The following is a 26147-nucleotide window of genomic DNA, read 5'->3' as shown; positions in this document are numbered from 1 at the left end:
TAGAGAAAAGAAGAATAAAATACAACCTTCAATTTCAATGATTATATAATGCCCTTTTATTATAACAAAATAAGAGAAAGCGAGGTAACATTCCGTAATTTTACTTTCGTCCCGAATTTGAATAAAATTTAATGTCACTTCTAAACTTCCGGTAGTAGGGACCTACAGGCGAGGCGAATCGCGAACAATCTAACATCTTGAAAAGAGGTCAGCCTGTGAGATAAAAATGCTAACAACTAAAATTTCTGCAACAGGACGCATTTTGAATTCTCCAATTACAAAACAAAATAAGGTATCATAAGAAAATTTACCTGAATTTTACCAGTCTTTAGACTTTACATTACAAACACTTGAGCTCGTTATATAGTGGGTTAACCCGATGCCAGTGGTCAAAATACAAAGCCTCTGATGAAACTTAACAACAATTGATGGAAATGTTTGTTTTTATACATGTAGCGAGGATAGTCTTCTTATATGAGGAAGGCAATGGCCTTATGACGAGTTAAGTGCTAGCAAAGTCCATAGCAAGTCTCAGGTTCCATTTTTTACAAATTAGACTTCATGCCATTTATCAGTTTGCTAAGTTTGTTTAGGAATTTTTCATTAGTAATAACTGAGAGATGACGCAGGGTATTCCAAATATTGGTAGAATTATTGGCATACATGGTAGATTGCAGGGTTTTATTAAGATCCTTTGAATAAGAAGTAGCTTCGTTGATAAAAAAGATGTCTTTGAAACGGTGGGTCATGTGTGCATTTAAATATCATTGCATTTTAGTGAGGAATGTTTCCTACATAGCAAACCATAAGTAAGGTCTGTTTATTTTATTGTAGGTCAATAATCAATAATTGAAAATCAATATCAAAATTTGGATGCATACATGGATTTTTAGGGTGTACCAGTGAAAACAAAATACCACAAAACCGACAGACATATCTGGGAAAAATGCCCCTTTGGTCCTGTAAAAAATATGTTTTTTTTAGTTGCCCAAATAGTAGAATAGTTCAAAATATGAGATTTGACCTGGTAATCTCTAAACCAATTTCGCTTACACTGGTGTACAGTAAATCACAATGACAAACAAAAGAATCATAAACCATATATGGAAGGTTGAGCTGATTTGGATATATTATCACTTGACCTTGACCTTAATGAAGTATGATCAACACAGTCAGGCCCCTGTTCTTTGTTACAAAAAAAATCCTAAGTTGTGATTACACTGGAAAGGTTACACCAGAAACATGTTAAACCACTATATAGGTCATAAACATTATCACATCAGGGTCCTGATAATGTTTATGACCTATATAATCAATTGTAACATGCCTCTGTGTTCCAACAGTAACAAGTCTTTGCCCCGAGTAGCTGTTTGCCCTGGGTCTTTAAATTAATACATATTTGCATTAAATTCAAAGAATCAGGGACTATGAAATATTGATAATATAAAGTCCATGTTATGATACACACACTCAATAAACAAACAGAATATTTTGTTATTTTCATTGGTTTCAAATTTTGAATACCAGTCAATTATTTGATATCATTACAGTTAAAAGGTGAGATAAATATTGATTATTCTTAAAATGGTGTTAAACTATTCTCAGGGGCTGCTCTGGCTTCGTAAATTCTGTCACCAGAAAAATTGTCAGCTGCCAATTTTTGTTGCCAATTTCCAAAAAATCAGGGCCAACATGGGTTTTAAAAGAAATATTCTATGTTTTTTAAGATATGATAGCAAGTCCACTGATGAGTCATCTTTGTCACTCAAAACATAGGCGCCAAGAAAATCACAAACTGGTTATTTTTGTCCCCAGCATTAAAAAATATCACAAATTGCAAATTGTGACATTGGCGAAGCCCATCGATATCCTTGATTGTAGTGACATAGTGCAGAATTAATATGAGACTGGCACTACCTGGAAATTTGAATGCTTTTGGAGGGACAGCAATGAATCATGTGACTTACGGTACTAGGTTGATGTCAAAAGTCTTTCACTTAGCATATATGATTTATTTGAACAATTTTAGTTCTTTATCAATTAACTGTGTTGTTAAAGAAATAAGTTGCTGTAACATAACCAATAAATTTTGAAATCTCACTACCTGATTTTGAATTTACTGAAGTCACTCAATACTAATGCCATGCAATGTTTAACATTGTTTAACAAATAATATTCTTTGAGATATGTATGTGTAATGTATAGATTGAGACAGACATAACCTGAATAGCCCCACAGTTCATACTCCCAATTAGTCTGGGAGCTGCTTGGTCTGATTGAAGTTTGGGTTGACTTTTCACATGTTTGTTGTGATGTCATGATATCACATTAGTTTGGTGATGATACAAACCTTAAAAAATCTATCAACTGTATATAAGATCCTCGATTTTCATTTTACCATTTTTTAGACCATTTAGCTCCAGTTGGGATCACATGAATAATGTATTAATAAGTAAGATCCTTAATTCATTGAATTTCAATGAAAGAATAAGGGAATACAGATGTATATCAAGATTTAAAAGTAGTGAGAAATGTGTCAACTTTAGAGTCATTTAACTTATACATATAAAACATAATTATGTACCTTTCCATTTATTGAGAGTTATTTTCCCCTTATGCAAGCTCAGTCCTTATTGTGTGATAAAGCAAAATGTGTTTCTTGAATATTAACATATATGCTAGAGGAGACTTTCCAAATTCAAATGTGGTGATATAGCCCAAAATTAACAATTTGAGACAGGTTCAATCTACAAGTAGGAATTTGTATACAGTCAAATCTGGATAAGTTGAAGTTGAAAGGACCAGGTCAAAATATTTGAGTCTTTCAAGTTTGACACATTGAGTTTCAAATGTATTTGTTAGAATAAAGAGCAATCAAGGGAACCAAGGTTCGAGCTGAAATCAATATTTTTCAAGTGTACTCACTTTAGGTTTCAAAGTTTTACCCGATGTTATTGCATATTCAATAACATGATTTCAGGAAGTATCCTTGGATGCCAGCAAAGAACTAACTTGTACTAACAATATTTTGGGCTCTACAGTCCTTGTCTAAAAAATAGTTTTATTAACTTTAGCTCAATGTTACTACTTGTCTAATGACAGTTATGATTAAGTATGGTTTTCATGTTTTCTTGCCAATTAGGATCCCTTTACCTGCATAATTTTTGTCTTAAAAATGCTAAAATTGATCAAAGCAACCAGTTTATTCTCTATCAAAGTTGTTCCAACTTCCATGGTATTAACCCAAAGAAAATATTTTCATTGTATTTTTCTTTCTTTTCAGACAATTCTTAAAGATATTTCAAAGATCATACAGACAGGCTGTTTCAGGTATTTATTTTAAAACCCATTCACCATGATTGATAAATGAAACATTAAAACTTTGTGTAACTAGAGGTTGTTGAACTGTATGACATGCTTAAGTAGCAGTTCAGCTAAAAACATGGAAATAATGATACATTAATTGTCAAGGGAATTACTTTTTATTTTATACTTGTATATATTGTATATGGAAACATTTATGCTAAAAACTGCCATTAATGTCTAACAATGGACCAAAGGCAATCTTTGCTTTGATGACAGTTTGCACTTCAGGTAAGAGGTCCATGACACTCTTTAAACCGTCCAAAATCTTTGATACTAATTTAAACTTTCCTGGGTTAGTCTAGTACCCTTTTCTTTTGATACATTTGTCCAGTCGAAATTGTTTTATTTCAGAATCTTGAAAACTTGTCTGAAAATGAGTACAGTTGATTTCAGAATTCAGACAAGACATTTCATTCTTTTTTGTCAGTTCATCTACAGACCCAGACTTTCTGCACAAGAGCATTGTACCTACAAATCATTTCCAGAAAAGCTTGCCACGTCTAAAAATCCCACCATTAGATCACACATGTGAGAAGTATTTAGAGTCCCAGCATGTAATATTGTCACCAGAGGAATTCAAAAACACGGAGACTATAACAAATTTCTTTAGGAATAACATTGGCAATGGTAAGTTAAATCAATGTTAATTTCTTGTTTTTTTTATGCTTATTTTATGAAAATTAATGAGGAAAGGAGCCCTCTTCTTCAATTTTATTTTGTTTCACCTTTGGTGTTTATGATTGTTCAATAAAAAATGTAAATGAAGGATGCACATTTTTAATTCTGTCAACATGCACTGGCAATGAAAACAAGAGTATTCAGAATATAAGAATTTCTTCATAGAGATGTAGGAGGTAGGGCATAATCTAGCCAGCAGAACGGAAATTTAGAAACAATAATTAACTTTAATGTGGCCTTAGTTATTGTTTCTGTACAGTGTTATTTATCATTATTTCATATCGAAGAATAATGAGCTATTCTAATTGGTTAAAACATGGTCATGTGGTATTCCTTAACGTGTTTTGAAATGTCATGAGGACATTACCACATGATTATGCATGGGGCATTATCTTGGGGTAACCCCCTCATTAGGTTCTTCAATGAAATTACACAACAGTTGCTTTGTAATGTACAGGGCATTATCAATAAATTGACTGCCCTTGCCCCTTAGGAAGGGATAATGCCTTTAGCATTAATTATGCTCTCACCTGCAGCTCAGGGCATTTATCAACGTTTCAGGCAATATCACTAACACATGGGCAGTCAAGTTATCATGATAATGCAGTCTGTAGACCTATAAGCAATTATTTTATAACTAGCGAAGACAATTATAAAGGGTATTTTACTGGTATAAAACTGTTTGTCTTGTATCCATCTAGGTCACATTCTTTGATTTGTAGTTGATATTCTGTGTAAACATTGTATTTGGTTTGCATAACAATTTAATTTCTTCATTAGAAAAAATGAGATAAAGGAAGGAAATCATTTGACAGGACAACACTGAGAACGCAGAAATTACAACATATGAAGAACATAACATATAACACAGATACCAAAAAGCTGGAAAATGAACAGCATGAACCTTTAAAAATACCAGTAACACCTAAATCATCATTTAAGCTATAAAAATTCTATAAAAAAAATAAAACCATGAGAGATAACCATGTTACAGTCTTTATATATATATGATCCACTGAAGTTGAATTTGCAATGATTCGGTTTTAACTATGGTGAAACTTGTGTTATCTGAACCCCTTTTAGACTGTAGAATTTGTTTGGTTTAGACAGGTGTCTAGTTTAGCATGGTTCAAAAATTCCTTTAAACTGAAACGAAGGGATTTCAAAAAGTGTCTGATTTACACAGGCTTTCACTTGATTCAGAGTTAAGTTTAGACAGGGGTTACTGTATGTATATATTCCACTTATCTATTGTAGAACTCAATCAAAAGCTTATTGAAGATAATAAGAAAAATAAACACACCAGTTATGTCACAGGTTAGTAATAGTCAACAATGTTCATGGTATTAGAAAGGGTATATTGTGCTTAATGTAAACAATATTTTATACAGTGTAAGGCTGAATAGGAACGGGCAGCAGGTAATGCCTATATGAGTCCTTTCCAGTATATTGTGCAACAATTTATCAGAGATATATGTATATTATTATTGTTTACTACATTTATTTAGAATTAACAATTAGTTTGAGTATTCTTTACATTTGAGTAACAATTGAGTTCTTGCTTTATGTTTACATAGTCTGAGTATTTCTATTTCCATAATACATTCAAATATTTTTTTTAGTCTGTGTATCGCAGTTGTCTATAACAACTTCACTATAATATGAATTCAATGAGATACCTTATTTACTTATATTTTGAAATTATCTTACAATGTTACCATTTTATTTTGTTTAAAAGCTAACACTTGCAGTCGCTGTTATATGTCTATTTATTTAACAACACAAATATGACTAATGTTAACAAATTTCAAGTTAATCAATTTCCGAAATGTATGTAAAAATGACACATATTTTTTATTACTAAAATTATTTTACTTCTTTGTTCTCCTGCTCAATGAGTTGGCTGCACATACCAATTTCATTTGAATTTTTTTCTATTTGTTACAATTTTAAAGAACCCTTCAATCAATCTATTCAAACGTGAAAACAATACATTGGACTATTAACATCAATTAGGATTTATATCGCATCAATACATTGGACTATTAACATCAATTAGGATTTATATTGCATTTACTTTGCAGGACTCATGCCCCAATTTAATGGCCCTCCAAATTTTTGGAATGTGGGGGTATCTGTAATCACAAAATTGTCCAATTTTCCATATGTAAATATTCAAAACTACTAAAACTACAAAGTATGCATGATAAGTAAGTTTTGTTTTTGTGTATATACTGAAGAATAATCATTTATTTATGGTATGCCTACTATATGTTTCAGATGCCTGGTTTGACATGTACTTATCGGCCAGAGAATCTGTGGTGCTCAATTATAATCCTTTCATCGTCTTTCATGACGATCCGAAACCAGAGTATATGTCACAGGTAAACTGCCATATAGTTTCATTGTATTCAGAAGCACACATGGTCTTATGGTACATGTAGACTATTAGAAAGAAATGCCTTGCTTAAAAATGAAAAGGATGCCTTTTGTACTATAGGAGGTAAATAGCATTTTAGGCTTTCCCTATGAGGGACAGATTTATCTGTACTCAGATAAAGAGTTTGTTGATAATGAGCCTCCATGTTTTATATGGCCAATGTCTGAACTTGGGGAAATGTTCGAAGACATCTTAAAGCTGCTCTGAGCTCATGTTTAAAGTTCAAACAACACCTTTTGAAATATGATATCATTTCAGACAGAACCATTTCAAGCCTTTCATGTTTCAAGCCACCTTCTTGTTGCTGATGCTCTGTCCCAATTAAATCAGAACCTCAGTAAACTTTTTTTCATATTTTAATGTTAACACCAATGATATGGATCAAGATCTTCAAGGTTATAAAATGTCATTGTGAACTATTAATTGATATAATAAGAACTAAAGATTCTGATTGGACTTAGTGTTATGTTGATGCTGGCAATGTCCTCATTATGGACTTTATAGAAGATTATTCAGATCCATTAATTAGGATCAAATATTATGTCATAAAAGCAGTGATCTAGGACTTAAATTTCCATATAATATTCAAGTACTTCACTCTACAATCACAATCAACATTTGCTATGATTGAATGACATGAATACGATATATTGAGATAGAATTGTTCTGTTTTTGAAACTAAAATATCTGTCTCAGATCAGTTGCTGATATATTAAATAGAGTAAAATGTTAATTTAAGCAGTACTGTGATATATTTCATATTCTACATTTTCAGTTGGTGAGAGCTACAAATATGTTGGTGTCATCTTTAAGGTACCTGAAAACATTTAGAGCTGGTGTATTAGAACCAGAAGTCTTTCACTTACATCCCAGTAAAAGTGATACTAAAGAATTTCGAAGATTTGTCAGGTATGTTAATGATAAGGGGCATTACTGTTTCACTGAATTATATATTTTTTAGAATATTTTTTCCCACTTGACTTATTCTTATTTTTTTCTTTGACTAACTCAACTTGTAAATGTCTTTGGATTTGATGTAGGCTGCATATATTTTATAACTTCATAATATATTTTTATTTTCAAGCTAATTCAAGAGAATCAACATCTACACAAACTAAAAACAAACAAATTTTATATTACGAACAAGTCAAGATTCCAAAGATATGTTGCACTATTTTGTTTTTGTTTTTTAAAGTATACATGCTTGTCAAAGGTCATTAGCATTTCTTAGAATCTATTTTTATTACCAAGCATTTATGAATTGGGCAGTTGGTAAAACATGGTCAGAAATATGCTTAAACTTTCTATATACAGCTTCACCATTTTTGTCGTAAGTCAGGACTGGTTTTTATTTTTTTTTTAGAAAATAAGTTATTTCAAAGCAATCTAGAGGCAGATGACTGACACAATTTACAATCGTTCTATAGTATTTTTTTTCTTTTAGGTCATTTCAAATAGACAAGTGGAAATGAAATTTTAAGCCAGAATTTGCATTTAAGCACTGGTGCCAGCCAAACTGCTGAGAGTATTTTTTACATGCCCTATTTGTAGTCTTTATTATACCCCACACACGAAGTTTCAAAGTGTATAATGTTTTTGAGCCGTCCATCTTCAGTTTTCTGGACTTTTTTTCTGAACACTTGCAGATATTGACATGATTTTTGGTATATAAGTTCACCATGATAAGTTACAGGTCAAGTTTAACTTTCAATTCACTCCAATGATTTTTACCAAAATTACGGGCCTTGAACTTAATAAAATTCACAGAAATAACAGTTTTCCAGACTTTTTTTCTAAGCGCTTGCAGATATTGACATGATTTTTAATATATTAATTCACCTTGATAAGTTACAGGTTAAGTGTAATTTTTGTTCTGCTCTGATGATTTTTATAGAAATTACAGGCCTTGAACTTAACAAAATTCATAGAAATAACAGTTTTCCAGACTTTTTTTTCTAAACGCTTGCAGATATTGACATTATTTTTGGGATATAAGTTCACCATGATAAGTTACAGGTCAAGTTTAACTTTCAATTTACTCCAATGATTTTTACCAAAATTACGGGCATTGAACTTAATAAAATTCACAGAAATAACAGTTTTCCAGACTTTTTTTCTAAGCGCTTGCAGATATTGACATGATTTTTAATATATTAATTCACCTTGATAAGTTACAGGTTAAGTGTAATTTTTGTTCTGCTCTGATGATTTTTATAGAAATTACAGGCCTTGAACTTAACAAAATTCATGGAAATAACAGTTTTCCAGACTTTTTTTTCTTAACGCTTGCAGATATTGACACTATTTTTGATATATAAGTTCACCATGATAAGTTACAGGACAAGGCCTTAGTTAGGTCTGCTCCAATGATTTTTACCGAAATTACGGGCCTTGAACTTAGCTAACTTCACAGAAATAACCGTTTTTCTGACTTTTTTTTCTAAATGCTTGCAGTTTATGACATGATTATTATTCACCATGATAAATTATAGGTTAAGTGTACGTTTTGTTCTGCTACAATGACATTTACTTTGATGAACTAAAACTCAAAGAAATCAGAGTCAGGAGTTTTAAACTACCATTCTGAGTAACAGAAGTTAGTTAGGAGATAAAGGTCTAAAGCCTAAAAAACACTCTTTTTCCTTGTTTTATTGGGGTCCTTCTACGTGTATTTCTCTTACCAAAAAATTTACTTTAGTATTCAACATGGGGACGTGTGGGGGTTCTTCAATTCAAACAGGAATCCCAAAACTAACATTACTTATAATTTTGCCGACAGCTTTTACAATTTTTGTTCCATTTATATGAACGCTCATTTATTGTTAAAATTTAAAACTGATAGGTCAGTCTTTTAGGTTAGAGAATGCCAAAATATTAAACCTCAAGGTGAAAAAAAAAACTTTTTTTTTTTTTTCAAAACCATATCATATGTACATGTATTTTTATCTTATAGATGGGTGCCTCAGTCTATAGCATGGTTTGGTGCCTATTTTTATGGTGCCTTCCCACTTGATATGAGTCAGTATTTCAGGTTGTTCAATTCAACTCGAATCCCAAAGTAAGTACAAAGAAAAGAAATCATGATACAAGCTAAACAATTATTAGGATGTTTACATGGTTGAAAAATATTTATTAAGTTGAAATTTTAAGATTTAACCTTAGTTTTTAATTTTTTAGCATTACTGAAAAAGGATTGTTTCTTGATGTCGTAAAAGACCAAAAAATGACACAAATTAAACAATAAAGACATTCTTTAACTTCTGAATTCTGTATTAAGCCAAATGCAAAATTTATTATACTATTATAATAAGATAGATTATTTCTGGTTATTATTGTTATTGGTTTCTTTGGGAAAAAAAACTAAGACTGACAACCATGTGCTATTGCAATACATGTAATAAATTATTTATGAAGATTTTTACACATATAATTGCTGTTTTAAATTTAATTATTGATCTTGTCCATCTGTCATACCATTCATCATTATGTTCCTAAGAAAATTTCTTGCTATTATCTTGATTCTCAATAAATCACTTGATTTCAAATTTATTAAGTGGTTTTATTGTTTAAAGCCATTTTGGTTGCCTTCCAGTAACAACTTCCTGTTTCGTGGGTCATTTTTTACTTTGAGTGGAGTATACCTAGCACAACAATGCAACTTTACATTTTTTTTATTTTCTGTTGTAGACATGATAAAGATGAATTAGTCACAGATAACACAGGAAAACACATCTTAGTCATGAGGAATGGTCACTACTACATATTTGATGTTTTTGATAGAGATGGTATTTTTAACTGTTCTTATTACAGCAATTACTCAATCTTGACTTAATTTTACTTGTAATTGGAATAAACAAAGTACAAACTCCAAAATTCATTTATTTTCTCACTAACATTACTACCACATGAAGGAAAAAAATGTTTATTTTGCTTCTCTGCTTTGTTGTGTTTTTTCCTGAAACAAATGGTTTAATTTTAATCAAATCAGTTAAAAATAGCCATACTACATAATATTATAAAGTAAATGAAACATTTTTACTTTAAGTGCAAGGCATTAACATTGTAAAGAAACTGTCACATAAAAATGTACATGGTTAAGGAAATTCAGCAAAGGGGGATAACTTCTTTTTTGGAAAATTGCTTTCAATATACATACAATAATCTACATTGAAATTGGTATCCTTGAGATGGATTATTTAATATATGTATATTATTTAAATTTCAAGTCTAATATATGTACTTACATGAAAATACACATTATATACAGTTATACATTATATACAGTTTTGTGCTTTGTGGACCAATTTCTTATTTAATTTTTTACTTCACTAGTATGCATTTAACTTTTTTATCTGCTCACTTTTAAAATCTCAAAATTTTCAGGGAATATACTACCAGCTGATGTCATAATGTCCCACTTGGACTACATTCAGAGAGATAACAGGCCTCCACCAGAATACCCAGTTGGTGTAATGACAGCCGAAAACAGGAATACCTGGGCTACAGTTAGACAACAACTTCTTAATTCTGGTTTGTAGAATTATAAAGCTCACTTTCATCTGAATCTTATCATGAGTTTTTCTTCTTATCCCCTATTATCTCAAATATTGATAAAAAAGGTGGAAATATCAGTCAACCTCAGAATAATTAAAGACGAATAAAATTGAAGTATGATGAAAAAAGTTTGCACTAGATATTTTCATGAGGCCTTGCTTAAAACTTATCTTTACATTTTGTGTAGAACATTGTAAAAATATACCATTAAAAACTAACTGAAGTATTCTAAGTTAATTTGATATCAGATTTAATTTTATATTTCTGTGTAATAAAGTAGCAGTAAGTTTGTTTTTCAATGGACAAGTTATGTCACAATCATTTTATCAAAAAGGTACATGTCACAAGTATTTCTGACACCAATTCATACTTCTTGGAGATACCAAGGATGAAAAAAATTATAAATGTATTCAGAGAATGTTTTATTATCTGCAATCTGAGGTACTTCGTATTTTATCTGGTCTTCATTTGACAGGTAATGAAAATACCTTGAAGTTGATAGATAGTTCCATATTTATCCTGACATTAGACGACTGTGCACATGAAGATCCTAATTTGATAACAAAGAATTTCCTACATGGAGATGGTGTCAATAGGTTGGTACTTAAATAAGTTAATAAAACTAAAATTGTTAAAATTCCAACCTACAATGTGATATGGATTATTTCCATGTTATAAACATCAGTTTTGCAGATGCTAATATGATTTTAGGCTTTGCCTGTGATGGAAAGAGCTGTTTGTACACAAATAACAATGTAGTTGATATGCACCACCATGTTGGTATATCACTGATGTCTCCACCAATTGGAACATTCCATACTTCCCAGACCCATTCTGTGCTTGTGTCATAGGGTACAATCTAATACAGAATGAAATATCATATCTATATATGAAGGCGGTCTGAAATATTAGTGGCTCAAAATCATTCTGTTGGAAAGGAGGTACTTACAATTTTCATTTCATATACATATTCAATCAGTAACTTGTTATATTTAATTTCAAACAGGTGGTATGACAAGAGCTTTTCATTAATTTTCACACAAGATGGGAGAGCATGTGTAAACTTTGAACATTCTTGGGGAGACGGTGTTGCAGTGGTCAGATATATTAATGAAATATTTAAGGACTCAACAGAGAATCCCAAAGTCCATCCTGATACTAAACCAGCAGCCACTGCCAATTCTTCACAAACTGTTCAGCACTTGGGTCAGTTAATTCGATGTTAAATTATACTTAACAACATATATTATAGTAGATAAATAGTCTAAATAATCTAAAACTAAAGGTATCTGATGGGCATATAAGAAATCATCAATTAGTTACTGAATACATTTTTTAACATAAAACCCATACAATATTATGGACATACTTCATTATTTCATGACATTGATGTATATGTCATTGCATGATTTTTTGTCAAGGGGAGGTAAGTTGCGTAAATTTATTGAAATTTAAAAACTTTAATTTTGTCTGTAAATATTTTACCAGATTGCTCTCATGCAGAATGTTGAATGGTGAGCAAGAGGGTGGTGAAAATATTTTTATATCATTTTTATCAACAATTATAAATGACATCCACTAGATATTTGGTATGCAACTTCAGTATGGAATTCCATATCTTGGGATGCAATTTTAGGGCTGTCACACTCCTTTTTGCTGTTTACGGTAACCTGGCAATTTCTTTGACCAATTTCTTCGACCCATTTTTTAACATTTTGCTCCAATAAAGGAAAACTCATTAACTTATGTAATCAAAATCACAGGAATGATGTATAGAAGATCCAATTTTGATCTACCTATCCAGTAAACTTTACTTAATACATATAATTGAATTATTCATAATGATTCAGAAGTACAAAATTTATTTAAGTATTACCAATTATTATAAACAAACATTGAATTTATTAAAACTTAGTTCTTTGTATGTTATACATCTGTTTAAATTAAACATTTAAAGAAGTTTTGACATTACATAAATATTTTTAACAGAATTTGTATTGGATGGCAATGTAAAAGAAGCAATAAAAACAGCAAAGATAAATTTTGACAAACATGTTGGAGCATTAGATCAGCATCATCTGGAATATTTCACATTCACAAAGAAGCAGATTAAAGCAATGAAACTTAGTCCAGATTCAATTATGCAGTTAGCTATACAGGTTATTTATGCTATATTTTCACTCAATAGAACTTCAAATTTCTTGTTTTGTCTTATATCAGATTTCAAACAAACTTTTAAATTAAAATTGTCCTCTTAATTTGTGGTATTTTTCTATTCAAATCTTCATCTTCAAGAGATTTCATTGGTTTAGACTTGAGTTGAAAAAAGATTCAAGGAAATTTTCAAGTTGATATTTTTTTTTATGAAGCTGAGCCCATATCTAATAAAAGTTTTGCTTATTTGAACACTTTTACCATTAGAAGTTAAGTTGATTGTTGGGGTTTAACGCCCAAGCAGCAATATTTCAGCTATATTCAGGCAATGAACATGAAATGGATGATAAAGTGAACATGAAATGATGATGGGTAATGGGGTGAGCAAATTTTGATTGCCGCTGGAAATAGGGAGTGGTGGGTAAGCTCGGGCAATTTAGCCTCCTGTGGGGGAGCCCAATTTTTCTTACTCCGAGAGAATACCACAGAAGGGCCTTTGAACATGCAAGGAAAGTGACATCTTTCCCAAGACGTTGCACCACTATGGTTTGCGTTAAGGTTTTCCATATTAGGGGTACCCCGTTATACCACCTGGGGCACACAACCCAGTTGCTCTTTGGGCAGAGCACTCTAGCCCCAGGCCAGGGTTCTGAGCACTATTTTAATCGCCTTTTATGACAAGCTCAGTGCTGTTATAGGCCTTTTCTTTTGACACCCAGACCTGCACGGAGTTGCTTAATACACGTCTTGGTAAATAAACCAAAAAGACATAATGACTATTAGTGCACCTTTTTTGTCCCCCGTGATGGGACATGGAAATACCAGGCGTCTGCCCATCGGTCCTGTCCACCTGTCCATCTGTCTGTCCGTGTTTTCCGCACTGTTTTTTGTTATGTTTTTACCAAATGAGTGTATTTTTGGTATGTGGCCTTATATGAAGAGTTACAGATTATGTTCGATTTTGGTTATGGTTGAAGGATTGTTACAGAATTTATGGCCTTTGGACTTAGAAAATTTCAGTGAATTTACAGTTTTCCACACTTTTTTTTTGTAATGCTTTTACCAATTGATTTTATGTTTTGTATGTAGTCTTACTGTGAGAAGTTACAGATTAGATTAAGTTAAACTTTGGGTATGGTTGAACAATTTTCATGGAAGTTATGGCCCTTGGACTTAGAAAATTTCAGTGAATTTACAGATATCTGCACTTTTTTTTTGTAATACTTTTACCAATTAATTTCAAATTTTGTATGTAGTCTTACTGTGAGAAGTTGCAGATTAAGTTCGACTGGTTATGGTTGAATGATTTTTACGGAAGTAATGGCCCTTGGACTTGGAAAATTTCAGTGAATTTAAAGTACTTTTTTCTTTCTTTGGGGACATTGGAACACTGTTCTTTTATTTGTGTTTTTATGATGCCTTAATGATAGCTCATTTGTATTCTCTTATTCTTTTAGTCTTAAAATCTTAGCTTGATGGAGCTGTTTAAATGCAGATTAAATATAATTTCAACTTACTCGGTATGACAACATTTATTACCCAAATACCAATTAAGTTGTGACAGAGATGTAGGAGTAGCTATTATCAAATATGCATGCAAAATTATTTCACATGATTTTCACACGAATTTCACATGATTTTCACCTGAATTGAGCAAATAAACTAATTGACATTGTTCACATGAAATTAGGGTGAATGGAACCTTCACGTGAATTTCAAACAAAATGTTCACATGAAATTCGTGTTTATTGAATTTCACATGAAAATCATGTTAATTTCATGTGAATTTCACACAAATTTCATGTGAGGCTCGATTAACATGATTTTCACGTGAAAAATATTTGCCTGTGTTTTATATAGCAGTGATTTACTGACTGTTCCCTGTGTAAAAATTTTTGATAATTCATGCTGTGAAATAGATTCGGTAATTTTATTTTCAGACTTTTCCCCCAAATATCACTTTGTATATCAGACTGCAATGCACAGAATTTGAATTTTATGTTGAAAATAGCAACATATAAGTGACAAAATTTGTCATTTAGACTTAAGTCGTGCACAGAAGAAGTTCCTCACACTTGTTAAATCTAGGCGTTCTTTATCTTGATTCTAGCCACTCATGATCATATTTTGGTTATTTACTCTTTCCAATTAATTATCCTATTAGAATCCTTATTTCCATCACTCCTTCTGTATCACCATTGTGTAACATTCTAGATGTAGTTTGACCAAACTTTGTATAAACTTCACCAAAGAACATTATGTATTTCCAAGGTTATAGAAGGAAGGGTCAGTTTAAAAAAGCAGGGAGGGAATATTTTGTTTTACTGCCCTTGTTTCTAGACATAGTTATATTTAAATTTTAGATGGCTTACTATAAACAATATGGAAAGTTTGTAGCTACCTATGAATCATGTAGTACTGCAGCATTTAAACATGGTAGAACGGAAACAATGAGACCAGCTACAGCATGTACACAGAAGTTTTGTGAGATGGTCTGTACATCTAATGTCACTGCCTCAGTATCAGAACTGACAAAAGCCTTGGTAGCATGTTCTGATTTACATAATGAACTGACCAAGAAAGCTGCCATGGGTAAATACTATAAAACCAGAAAATTTTCATTGAGAATTAAATTTCATTTATTTTGAGGAAAAGAATTATCAACAAAATTAATATCCTGATAGTAATAATGAGTGTTTCTCTATGTTAAAACCTTAAAAATTAATATCCTAATACATGTAGTAACAGTGAGTGTTTCTCTGTGCTAAAACCTTAAAAATTAATATCCTAATATATGTAGTAATAATGAGTGTTTCTCTATGTTAAAACCTTAAAAATTAATATCCTAATAATGTTAATGAGTGTTTCTCTATGTTAAAACCTTAAAAATAAATCTGAACAAAATGCCAAGGCTTGTTTGTTCTAATGTTGAATTAAGTTAATATTTTGCAATATTTAACTTTCAGTCATTATGAAACCTACAAATGTATATTTAGAAAAACAGATATCTTTCATCTGCTATAATTAATGTCAGTAAACTGAAACTAATTTCCTCGTCATTTTCTATTTTTGTATAGGTAATGGCTTTGATAGACATTTATTTGCCTTAAGGAAGGTAGCAGAGAGAGATGGTATACACACAGAAATGTTCTCAGATCCTGCTTATGCTAAAATAAACCACAATATTCTATCAACTTCTACTGTGGCTAGTCCTGCCATTAATATAGGAGGCTTTGCTCCTGTCGTTCCTGATGGATATGGAGTGGGTAAGTCAAATATCATCTCAAGCTAACTTGTAGATTTTTAGGCATTTATGCATGAACTGATTGATAATGATCTGAAAGCAGTTGAATTGATAATTGTATTTAATTGGTCAATTTTCCTATCCTCCACTGGAAAGCAGTGTGGGACTAAGAAATGGTTGGCATCTAACCATCACACACTGTAAGCATTCTCAGGACTGTATTTTCCAAGCAATTTGGATAAAATTTTTACCAAAGGTTGTGCCATAAATCTCTCAGAGAAGTGTGATAACCAAGATGACTTTCTAATATTGTGTGGGTTACCTTTCATATAAATTGAGATTTTTTTAATATCAATTTATAATATCCTGATATATTTTTTCCAAATTACTCTGTTTTAAGAGTAAGCATAAACTATCATTGCACTTATTGACATTAAGGTGTTTAAGAAGAAAAAAAGATATTCTTGTTAAATATTGATCAACACTACTGTCTATTTTGCAATTGATTTGAATATATATTTTGTATTTGGTGCTTATTTTTATTTTAGGTAACAGATGAGAGATTGGGGTATAATGTATCATTTCTTTATTTTAGGTTATGGTGTAACAGATGAGAGATTGGAGTATAATGTATCACTTCTGTATTTCAGGTTATGGTGTAACAGATGAGAGATTGGGGTATAATGTATCATTTCTTTATTTTAGGTTATGGTGTAACAGATGAGAGATTGGGGTATATTGTATCACTTCTTTATTTCAGGTTATGGTGTAACAGATGAGAGATTGGGGTATAATGTATCATTTCTTTATTTTAGGTTATGGTGTAACAGATGAGAGATTGGGGTATATTGTATCACTTCTTTATTTCAGGTTATGGTGTAACAGATGAGAGATTGGGGTATAATGTATCATTTCTTTATTTTAGGTTATGGTGAAACAGATGAGAGATTGGGGTATAATGTATCATTTCTTTATTTTAGGTTATGGTGTAACAGATGAGAGATTGGGATACAACGTAACAAACTATCCTCCTGCTACAGATGTACGAGGTTTTATAGACTGTCTTCAAGCCAGTCTAGATGATATTCATGCTGTTATGGAAGGGAAAGTACCAAGACAGTAATGATAAACAGAAATGTCTACTCTAGATTTTTTTGTACTTTTGTGCTCATATGAAAATTCTAGTTTCAGCATGAACGTTGCATTTTGATTTGAAAGTTTCTCGACGACAAGAGCCTGAAATTTATATGAAATTTTGGTATCAGTTTGGGACCTCGTTTTTCTGAACAAAAAACTTTTTGAAGTTGATTGCTGATCCATCAAAATCATTTTACTTAGTTATAGTTCTCAAAAATTTTATTTATGCAAGAACAGAATAAAATTGAATGATGTGTTTGAATAATAAAACTACATGTAATTTACTAGACAAGGGAAATATATGTTTTGTTTAGTTAATCTATTTTAACCAGTAACATTTTTCTCCTCATTTTCTACTGGTTTTTCCTTATGAATCTATCTTTTGAAAATTTAAAATGAATTGGAAATCAATCAATGATTTGTTAAAACTACAAATATTACTCAGCATTAGAAAGTAGAACAAATGCAGAACCTGTACAACCTAGTCAGATATCTACCTTCAGGGCCTCTCGACTATTGATGGAAGATACTAAATTTTCTCCTGTAGTTGAGATTGGCTTACTTTGTCCTTCTTTATCTTTACATGTGTGATATCTATACATGATTGTACTCAACAAATTATACATTTTGCATACCTTGGTGCATTTTAATTTATTACTGGAACCAAATATATCGTCAATTTATTTTGAAAGATTTATGAAATGTTATATAATGTTGATTATTAAAATGATATGAAAATTAGTATAGTGTAATTATCTGGCCAATTCCAATTTTTTTTTTCTAAATTTGTTCAGATTTGGAATAAGATGCATTAATTAAAAGCCTGTGGTCCCTTTTTGTGTTTAAATCTTTCATATGAGTTTAACACTAGTACTTAAAATACTACCAAGAATAAGTTTTTGTGATCATTATATGTTTCAGACACACTACAAACTAATGAAAGTATTATTTATACCCCCAACTCATTAGAGTCGAGGCTGTCACCTTTGGGGTCTGTCCATTGTTACACTTTCTTTAACAGATTCCTCAGCTTCTAGTGTAGGAAATGCATAGATATTTGGTATATTACTTTTGCATGATGTCTTTTTTTCAGGAATGGTTTTGTGTGGGATATTCTTAGCACAGTATCTTTTACTTAGGCTTCATCATACCTAATATTTTTCTAATTTTGTCTGAGATGTTGGATGAACATACATTAGAAGGGGGGTAATGTTGATAAGAAAATCAATGAGCACAAAAAAAAAAAAGTTACTGGTATTTCCCATAAAAGTGTAAAATAATAACAGCATTCTATGATTATTCTTATTTTGATTTGAAAATGTTGTGATTGATGTAATCAGTTGAAGTGCTTAAAGATGGTTATTTTGATGCAAAATATCAAAAAATGCCTGGAATTCATTATTTTCTAACTGTATTTTGAGTGAAACAAAAGTGCCCACTTGTGAGATTCAAAAAATAATTCATGCTCGTGGGAGCCTGTTTTTCAAATTACCAGTAATTAAAATAATCAATCACAGAAAAATACTTCAAGAGAATCAAGCCATTATGTAGGTAAATTTTATGAGATTTATTTACATTTTATAGAGAATTTTCTAAAACTTACCTGTCATACTTTTGGATTTGGAGCAACCTTAATATTTTTCGTTTTTTTTTTCATAAAGCTAAAATTCCAATTACATTTTTATGAAACATTTTCTGATATAAATTATATCTCCTTGAAAAAGGCTTGTCAGAATAATATTTTCAAATATGAAATGAATAGTTTCATTTGGAATGTTCTTTATGATTAATTTAAAGGTAAATAGGTCATATTGCAAATACATATTTTTATACAAATTTGCAGTGTGCATGAAAAAGAGGTTAGTTCATCTATTGGGAGGTTTTTCCACTAGTTATGATTAGTTTCTTTTCAGTTTGTTTTTCTCAAAAGTCTGGTAAATATTTACATCTGTACAATGTCAGTGAATTCAGTAGAATTAATTAAAACATATTGTGGCATTGAACATAATATTGATGAAATGAAATATTGATCTACTGGTATATATATTACCAGGTGTTTCGAAAGCCAGTAGATTACTCGTGCAATGCTAGAGGTTTCCGGCAAGCTGGTTTCTGACTTTCCAACCTAACCTCTAGCATCTGACATGTTGAAAACTACTGCAAATGCGAATATGCTAAACGTGTATCAAAATATAAAAATAAGCCTTTGATTTACATGAAAGTTTGACCTACCGGAATTCAAGCAATAAAAATCCTATTTTTTTTTTTTTGTTAAATACCAAGAAAACATTTTAAATATGACGACTGTTATCAAAGTGACCAACCATTTTAGGGTATGGAGGAACGAAATTCCAACTTCTTACGTTGTAGGAGTACCAGTAGACCTGTTGGAGGGATTCGGCATTATCATAGATACAATATGTTGTACCTATATTCTTTCTTTGGAAGTGAATAATACGGTAGTAGTTTTACAAAATGAATCTCAATTACTTGGGAAAAAAGTCTTGATTTACTTTCATATCATAATTCCCCTGACTTTCGGATTTCTTAAGATATCTAATAGGCAAGAAAGCGTGCACTAAAGATGGAATAAATGAAATTTGATGTAAATTTTGAAGAGAAACATTGTAATACATGTGAATTCAGCGGATGCGGTCTTCAAGTCTACATGTTACCCATAATATTTTATGCGTTTGTTCCAATTAGATGTCCAAAACTTATTTTCGCTACTTATTCTACAAACTTACTTGCGTCATTTAAAAGTTTTCAGTTAAGCCAGTTTGATATTTTTTTTTCATTTAGTAGGTGGCAAAATTCGTAAAAAGTGTGCATTGATGTTTGACAGGGTATGAAAAATGGGCAATTTCGTATTTTTTTCTCGATGTTGCTGTTTGAAATGTTTATATTTCTTCTAGGCAACTTAGGACTGAGATTTCAAAAAAAAAACTATGGTACCAATGTGTGTATACGTTCTTAATATTATTTTACAGTATAAACTAAGGTTTGAATCCGGAGATAATAGAAAATTTTATTTGTTTTTGGTTTTTGTTTTTTATTGGACTATTAAATTTATCGATATAATTTGATATTCTGTAATAGCTCCTTTACCATGACTCTAAATTTGCACCACGCGATAGTTGCTATCTCCAACATCAAATATCAAAATTAATATTTTCTTTTCAGAAAATGATGGCCTTTTTGTTGATTTCTAAATGAATTTTTGATATTTGGTTCTTATTAATTCATTTCATAAGTTGTGGATTTCTTAGTCTCAGTTTATTGTATTTGGCCCCCAAAAAAACCACAACATTTCAGTTTATTGTACATTGAAAATCTCCGTAATCTGCTATGATCTGATAAATACAAATTACAATGTATATAAATATCGGTATGCTCCACTCGTGTTCCAAGAAGTAAAGTCGTATCAGTAGCTATAGAACCATGTGCAAAGTTTAATATTCAAAATAAAATTGTTTTACATGCAACATTATTTTGGATAAGAACAAAATAGTCAATATCTACCCGTAGTTTAATGGTTCAACCGATTTCTATAGCATAGAATTTGTGCTATCCTCTTCAACATGCATGGCCAACTTCGGTATACAGCACGCGTGTTTCAAGGATTAACCTCCCATGGGTAGAATAAGAACAAACATGAAGGTGTTCTAGAAGAATTTATTGTTGATTGTACGCAAGAATAACTCGTAACCAGAAAACCCTCAGGAACCGTTGAACCACCAGTAGTATTTTGATTTTCAAATTTTCATTAATATTAATACATATAAATTCGAATCTATAAGTTTCATTTCCACGTTGTAAGTTCTTATTTTGCTTACAGGAAGGAACATTTAAAATTGTCATTTCGTGTACCTGAACGAAATATTTTAGATCATTTTGAAACATGTGTTGAGAATAAAACAAATTAAGGCTAGCAATTGATTTAAAAATTTAATCATTTGAGTACTGCTTTTGTGGAAACCTAAAGGTGCACTATACAGTTACATTAAGGCGCATTGTTTCGCACATCAAGTTACCCCGGTCAAATTTTGTAAAACTTGAAATTAAAAGTTGAAATTTGGTGGATATATTTTTTAAATGTTGTTAAGCATTTATACATAGACAGATGTAATATATGTAATGGTAAACAGGTGTAATTTACAGGAAGAATGGTATACAGAACGTTTCAGTCCCCTGCCGTATTAGGTTCTCTCCTCAGCTTTTCCCAACTACTCCATGCATGCTTTCATCCTGTGGTAGTGTCTAAGTGCCTGATATTTTATGAAACAGTAATTGGCTGATAGTTTTGGAAAGGCACCCCGGATTTGTACTAAAACTCAGTAATTTTTTTTTTCAGTATGTAACCATGGCTACTGGATTTCATAACAATAATCACTAAACTACTTATAAATGATTTGAACCTCCACACACCAAGGATTTAAAAAAATAGGCACTTTTTTATGACAAAACACTAGAAATTTCTGTGCGGGCTGCCTCAAAACAGCTTTATTTCAACAAAATGAGACCAGATATTCAGAAATGACCTAACTGTATTGTACCAACTAAACCAAAATAGATATATAAGTGTAAGAATTCAACAACTAACTTATTTGAGATTATATACACATATGACAAGACTTTGATAAATTCTATGGACTTGCAATATTTCGTTTCTGGAAAGAGTAATCAAGGGAACTAAGGTTATAGCGGTAATCAAAAGAATGTAATCCAGGGACAAAGACCAGACATGGAAAACAGACATACACAACAAAGAACATAAAGTAACTAAAATCATACATACAAAAGTAACAAAAGTAAATGAGGAACTCGGACTCCACTAAAACTGGGAGCATGGACCAGGTGTAAGCGTCCTCTGCTTTTCTAGAAACACCCGCCGAGTTGCTCATAAAAAGTCAAGTCCGGGGTAGACAAACGAGGAAAGGAAAACTATGACCCGTTGAATAAATCAGTTTTCATGGTGCTGATGGATACACCATAACGATCCACGAGTTCATGGTGACGACCATAAAACTTCTGTAGTGATGACTTCAATGTTGTAGCAACATAACCCTGTTCCAGAAGCCTATTTGTTAAGAGTTCTAGCACGATACAAAAAGTCTGCGTAGTTTCGGCAAGCTCTGGCATAACGTATAAGCTGTGATATGAACACTCCATACGCAGGAGCCGAAGGGATGTTGCCACAGATGAAAGGAAAGTTGACAATTCTGAATGAAAAGTCATCACGTTTGTCGTAAAGTTTGGTCAATAGTTTTCCTTCACCATCGATTTCTAAGTGTAGGTCAAGATAAGAGGCTGACTTCACAGTGTTTGTAGTATCTTTTATCTCAAGTTCTTTTTGGTAGATGCGATGTATCAAATCCCCGAAATTAGGATTGTTTAAAGATAACACGTCATCTATATAGCGGAAACTGAGATTGGAGGATCTAGCCAAACAATGTTCTTTCTTTCTGATCAGATCAGCTATAAAGCCAGCCTCATAAGAGTGAAGGAATAGGTCAGCTAGTAAAGGAGCACAATTTGTTCCCATTGGAATGCCGACCGTTTGTTGAAAAACACGTCCACCATACTGGACAAATATGTTGTCGATTAAAAATTCCAGCATTTTGTAAACATCTTCCTCTGTATATTTGGAAGATGATTTGGAATTATTTCTTACAAAGTATGAGGAATCTCTACCAAGAACTATATATTTGTATCTAGGTGTACCATCTGTTTTGGAAAAACAACGATGTATAATGTTTTTAAGTCGGGATTTTAACTGAGTATGGGGAATAGAAGTATACAGTGTTGAAAAATCATAGGTTTTAATGCTATTATATTCAGATAATAGTTTTGAACTGATTGTCTCCAAAAGATCTTTTGAATTTTTCAGGATCCACATTGAATTAATACCACTACGGGAGTAACAAGTGTTGTGAAAGATATATTTTCAGTAATGATCTAAAGAAAACCTGATATGAACCAAAAATGAAATTTTGATGAATAAATAAAATACAATTTTTTATTCATTTAGTTGACAACGACAACAGGTCTGATTAAAATATATAATAAAAGTAAAAAAGATCATCGATATAAATCAATTATTTAAAGTTGCATGGCAAAAATCAGAGATATGAGCAAATATTTAAGATCTGAAACTTGCCCATTTTTCAAAATTTTCCTTAATTTAGTGTTCTTATACCGTAAAACCATACTTCTTTATTCAAACTTTTTTTTTAACTGAATTTAATCTAGTTTTAATTTGATTTTACGATGTATATAATTTAAACGTACAAAATGTAACTCTTTTAAAGGTAAACTCACTGGTTTTGTTTTGGGGTAGGGGTAGGTTTTTCACTTCAACTGCCGTGAAATATTAGTAAATATTATAATGTGTGGACTTAAAGTAAAGCAAAAACGATGGAGGATATTTTAGGATAACGAAACTGTAACCATGGAATTATAATATCTACTTCCATGCTGTAATTAAGTTCAATATTGTTCTTTCAAGATAAAAAATCGAAAACATAAAAAAATCATGGCTGTGTTATATTTTCAATTGAAATGTTTCATAACTTTTGAAGTAATTGCCAGTTTTTCCTTCTATAGATGATAAAAAAGTTTGTAAAAATGTGGTCTCGAAAATTCCGCAAAGGGGGCGGGTCACATAGGATGTGTGTGGTACATGGACTATATGTGGTGCAAATGATACCCTCCAAAATATGTAATTGGCGTAAAGGAATCTGGATTCCCTCTTATAATATTCATCGTTTTAGTGCTCTTTTATGTTTTATGATTACTGTTTGTTGTTATAATCTCGGAGTATTCAAAATAAAGATATACAGCTTTAAATAGTGTTTATAATTCTTCCAAGGCTGCCATTAAACTGAATCCTTTCAGAATTTGTATAGTCAATTAAGATATATTTCTTCGAATTTAACAGAATAATCACATTCAATGGGCAATTCATTCCGATTTCCATTTGATACAGTTTCGCTTATCTACAATGTCATAGTAATATCCTCTGATCACACGACTGAACCTTTTGGAAAAAAAATCCCTAACATTAATCATCTGGACAGTTGATGTACTTTTCAAGATTGCATCCACGCCGTTGGTATCATTTCATTAAATAGTAGTGAAGATACATCCCTATTACACCTGTCAGTAATCAGGCATGTCGTACTCGTTTTATCATAGATTATTTACCGAAATTTGCAGTTGCACAAAATTCGAAACCACCAAAACGCCGAAACGTCATTACTTGTATTCCACATGCATGGTAGAACTTCTCGGTGCCAGATTTGGCTTCCTTTTTCGATATTTTTAGTTTTGAGTACTTCAATTTTTGTAAATTTATTCTTTGATCTAGACTTCCTAAGTATTTGGTTATAATGTCGTTGATGAGGAACATGTGTACAGTTTACCGAAATTTGCAGTCGACTTGATTGGACCACGGGAACTTGTAGCCAGAAGCGTTGTGATTCCACGCCCATTTTTCCAAATTTCGTGGGTATAGATATGGATAGCGTTTTTTTGACCTTATATTGTCTCTTTTTAAACCCGACCTCAATACACTTAACACTTCACACTGTAATAATAACCTATATTGTTCACATTCTAATTTATTTCCTTGTGTATCGTGTATAATTGTTCACTAAAAACATGCATCTTAGTTGTAATAATTTGTATATTATGATGTATCTGTACCTTGCCTGACAAGGATCCATGGTTCGTAAAATAAAATAATATATATATCGATACGTGTATCTAACTGATATATATCTATAGGTATATCTAACTGATATATATCTATACGTATATCTAACTGAAAAATCAGTAGTTTTTCGTTCCTGAATTATTTTTTTTTTCAATGAAAGAATTCATTTACTTACTAAAAAGCAGCTCATACAGCATATTTAAGTTAATAATAAACTTTATGAAAGAATTTTGGGAAATCAGAATAAATGTATGAATATTTCTGTTCAAGTTAAACCACTGTCACATCATGCTCATGAAAATATTCATAAGTGTGATTATCCAATGCATGTTAATATGTTGCTTTGTAATTCTTTATACTGCATTCCATAATCATTTAATGTAAATGTGTTCGAGCTAATAAATATTGTCTATTGTCAATTGTCGTATAGAACACGGAAATAAAATGCATTTAACGCTGAACTATACAAAATCAAATATGATCTACAATTGTTTTTTTTTCTAGGCGTGAATGTTAGGTCTGTAAAAAGCCTTGTCTATTTGTCTTTATTCTTTATTTATCATGTACAAACAGAAAATATTAACTCAATATTCTCTAAGATGAATAGTGTGCTATTGACCGGGGAGTTCCCTTATTTTTTTTTGTATTTTTTGTAGAACCATGCAGTCCCTGTACAATACTAATCAGTAAAGTTCATGGAGATACAGGTAACACAATGTGTTCAGATGAAGCAAAAAACAATGGAAAACATAATATTACAAATTGACAACACATTTTAATTTGTGTTTATTTATTGCAAAAAATAAGTCTTTTACATGTTAATAAACAGAACAAATTACAACACAACCATACCATAC

General features: G+C 31.3%; 1 protein-coding gene across 3 annotated transcripts; it reads left to right on the top strand.

The window, feature by feature from the left end:
- The first annotated feature begins 136 nt into the window (after window positions 1–136).
- On the top strand, window positions 137–18314 carry LOC148627741 (carnitine O-palmitoyltransferase 2, mitochondrial-like). 3 transcript variants are annotated; one of them, XM_088577757.1, is made up of 15 exons: window positions 137–207; window positions 3284–3330; window positions 3794–3993; window positions 5302–5361; window positions 6325–6428; window positions 7260–7393; window positions 9438–9542; window positions 10172–10269; window positions 10868–11014; window positions 11514–11634; window positions 12045–12244; window positions 13028–13197; window positions 15556–15784; window positions 16270–16458; window positions 17417–18314. In XM_088577757.1, exons 5-15 carry the CDS (start codon window positions 6339–6341, stop codon window positions 17557–17559), a joined length of 1626 nt encoding a protein of 541 aa, XP_088433883.1. In that variant the 5' UTR covers window positions 137–207; window positions 3284–3330; window positions 3794–3993; window positions 5302–5361; window positions 6325–6338; the 3' UTR covers window positions 17560–18314. The 3 variants fall into 3 exon arrangements, with proteins under 3 accessions (XP_088433883.1, XP_088433863.1, XP_088433873.1); XM_088577737.1 differs by having other exon boundaries at window positions 145–292; window positions 17417–17696; XM_088577747.1 differs by lacking the exon at window positions 17417–18314 and adding an exon at window positions 17087–17175 and having other exon boundaries at window positions 145–292.
- The last annotated feature ends 7833 nt before the right edge of the window (window positions 18315–26147 follow it).

The sequence above is a fragment of the Perna viridis genome, chromosome 1 (assembly GCF_037379345.1).
Source record: "Perna viridis isolate PV_CMFRI_1.1 ecotype Kerala chromosome 1, ASM3737934v1, whole genome shotgun sequence".
Lineage (NCBI taxonomy): Eukaryota > Metazoa > Mollusca > Bivalvia > Mytilida > Mytilidae > Perna > Perna viridis.
Note: the sequence above shows the minus strand (reverse complement) of the source record. Positions and strands in the feature narration are given on the sequence as shown.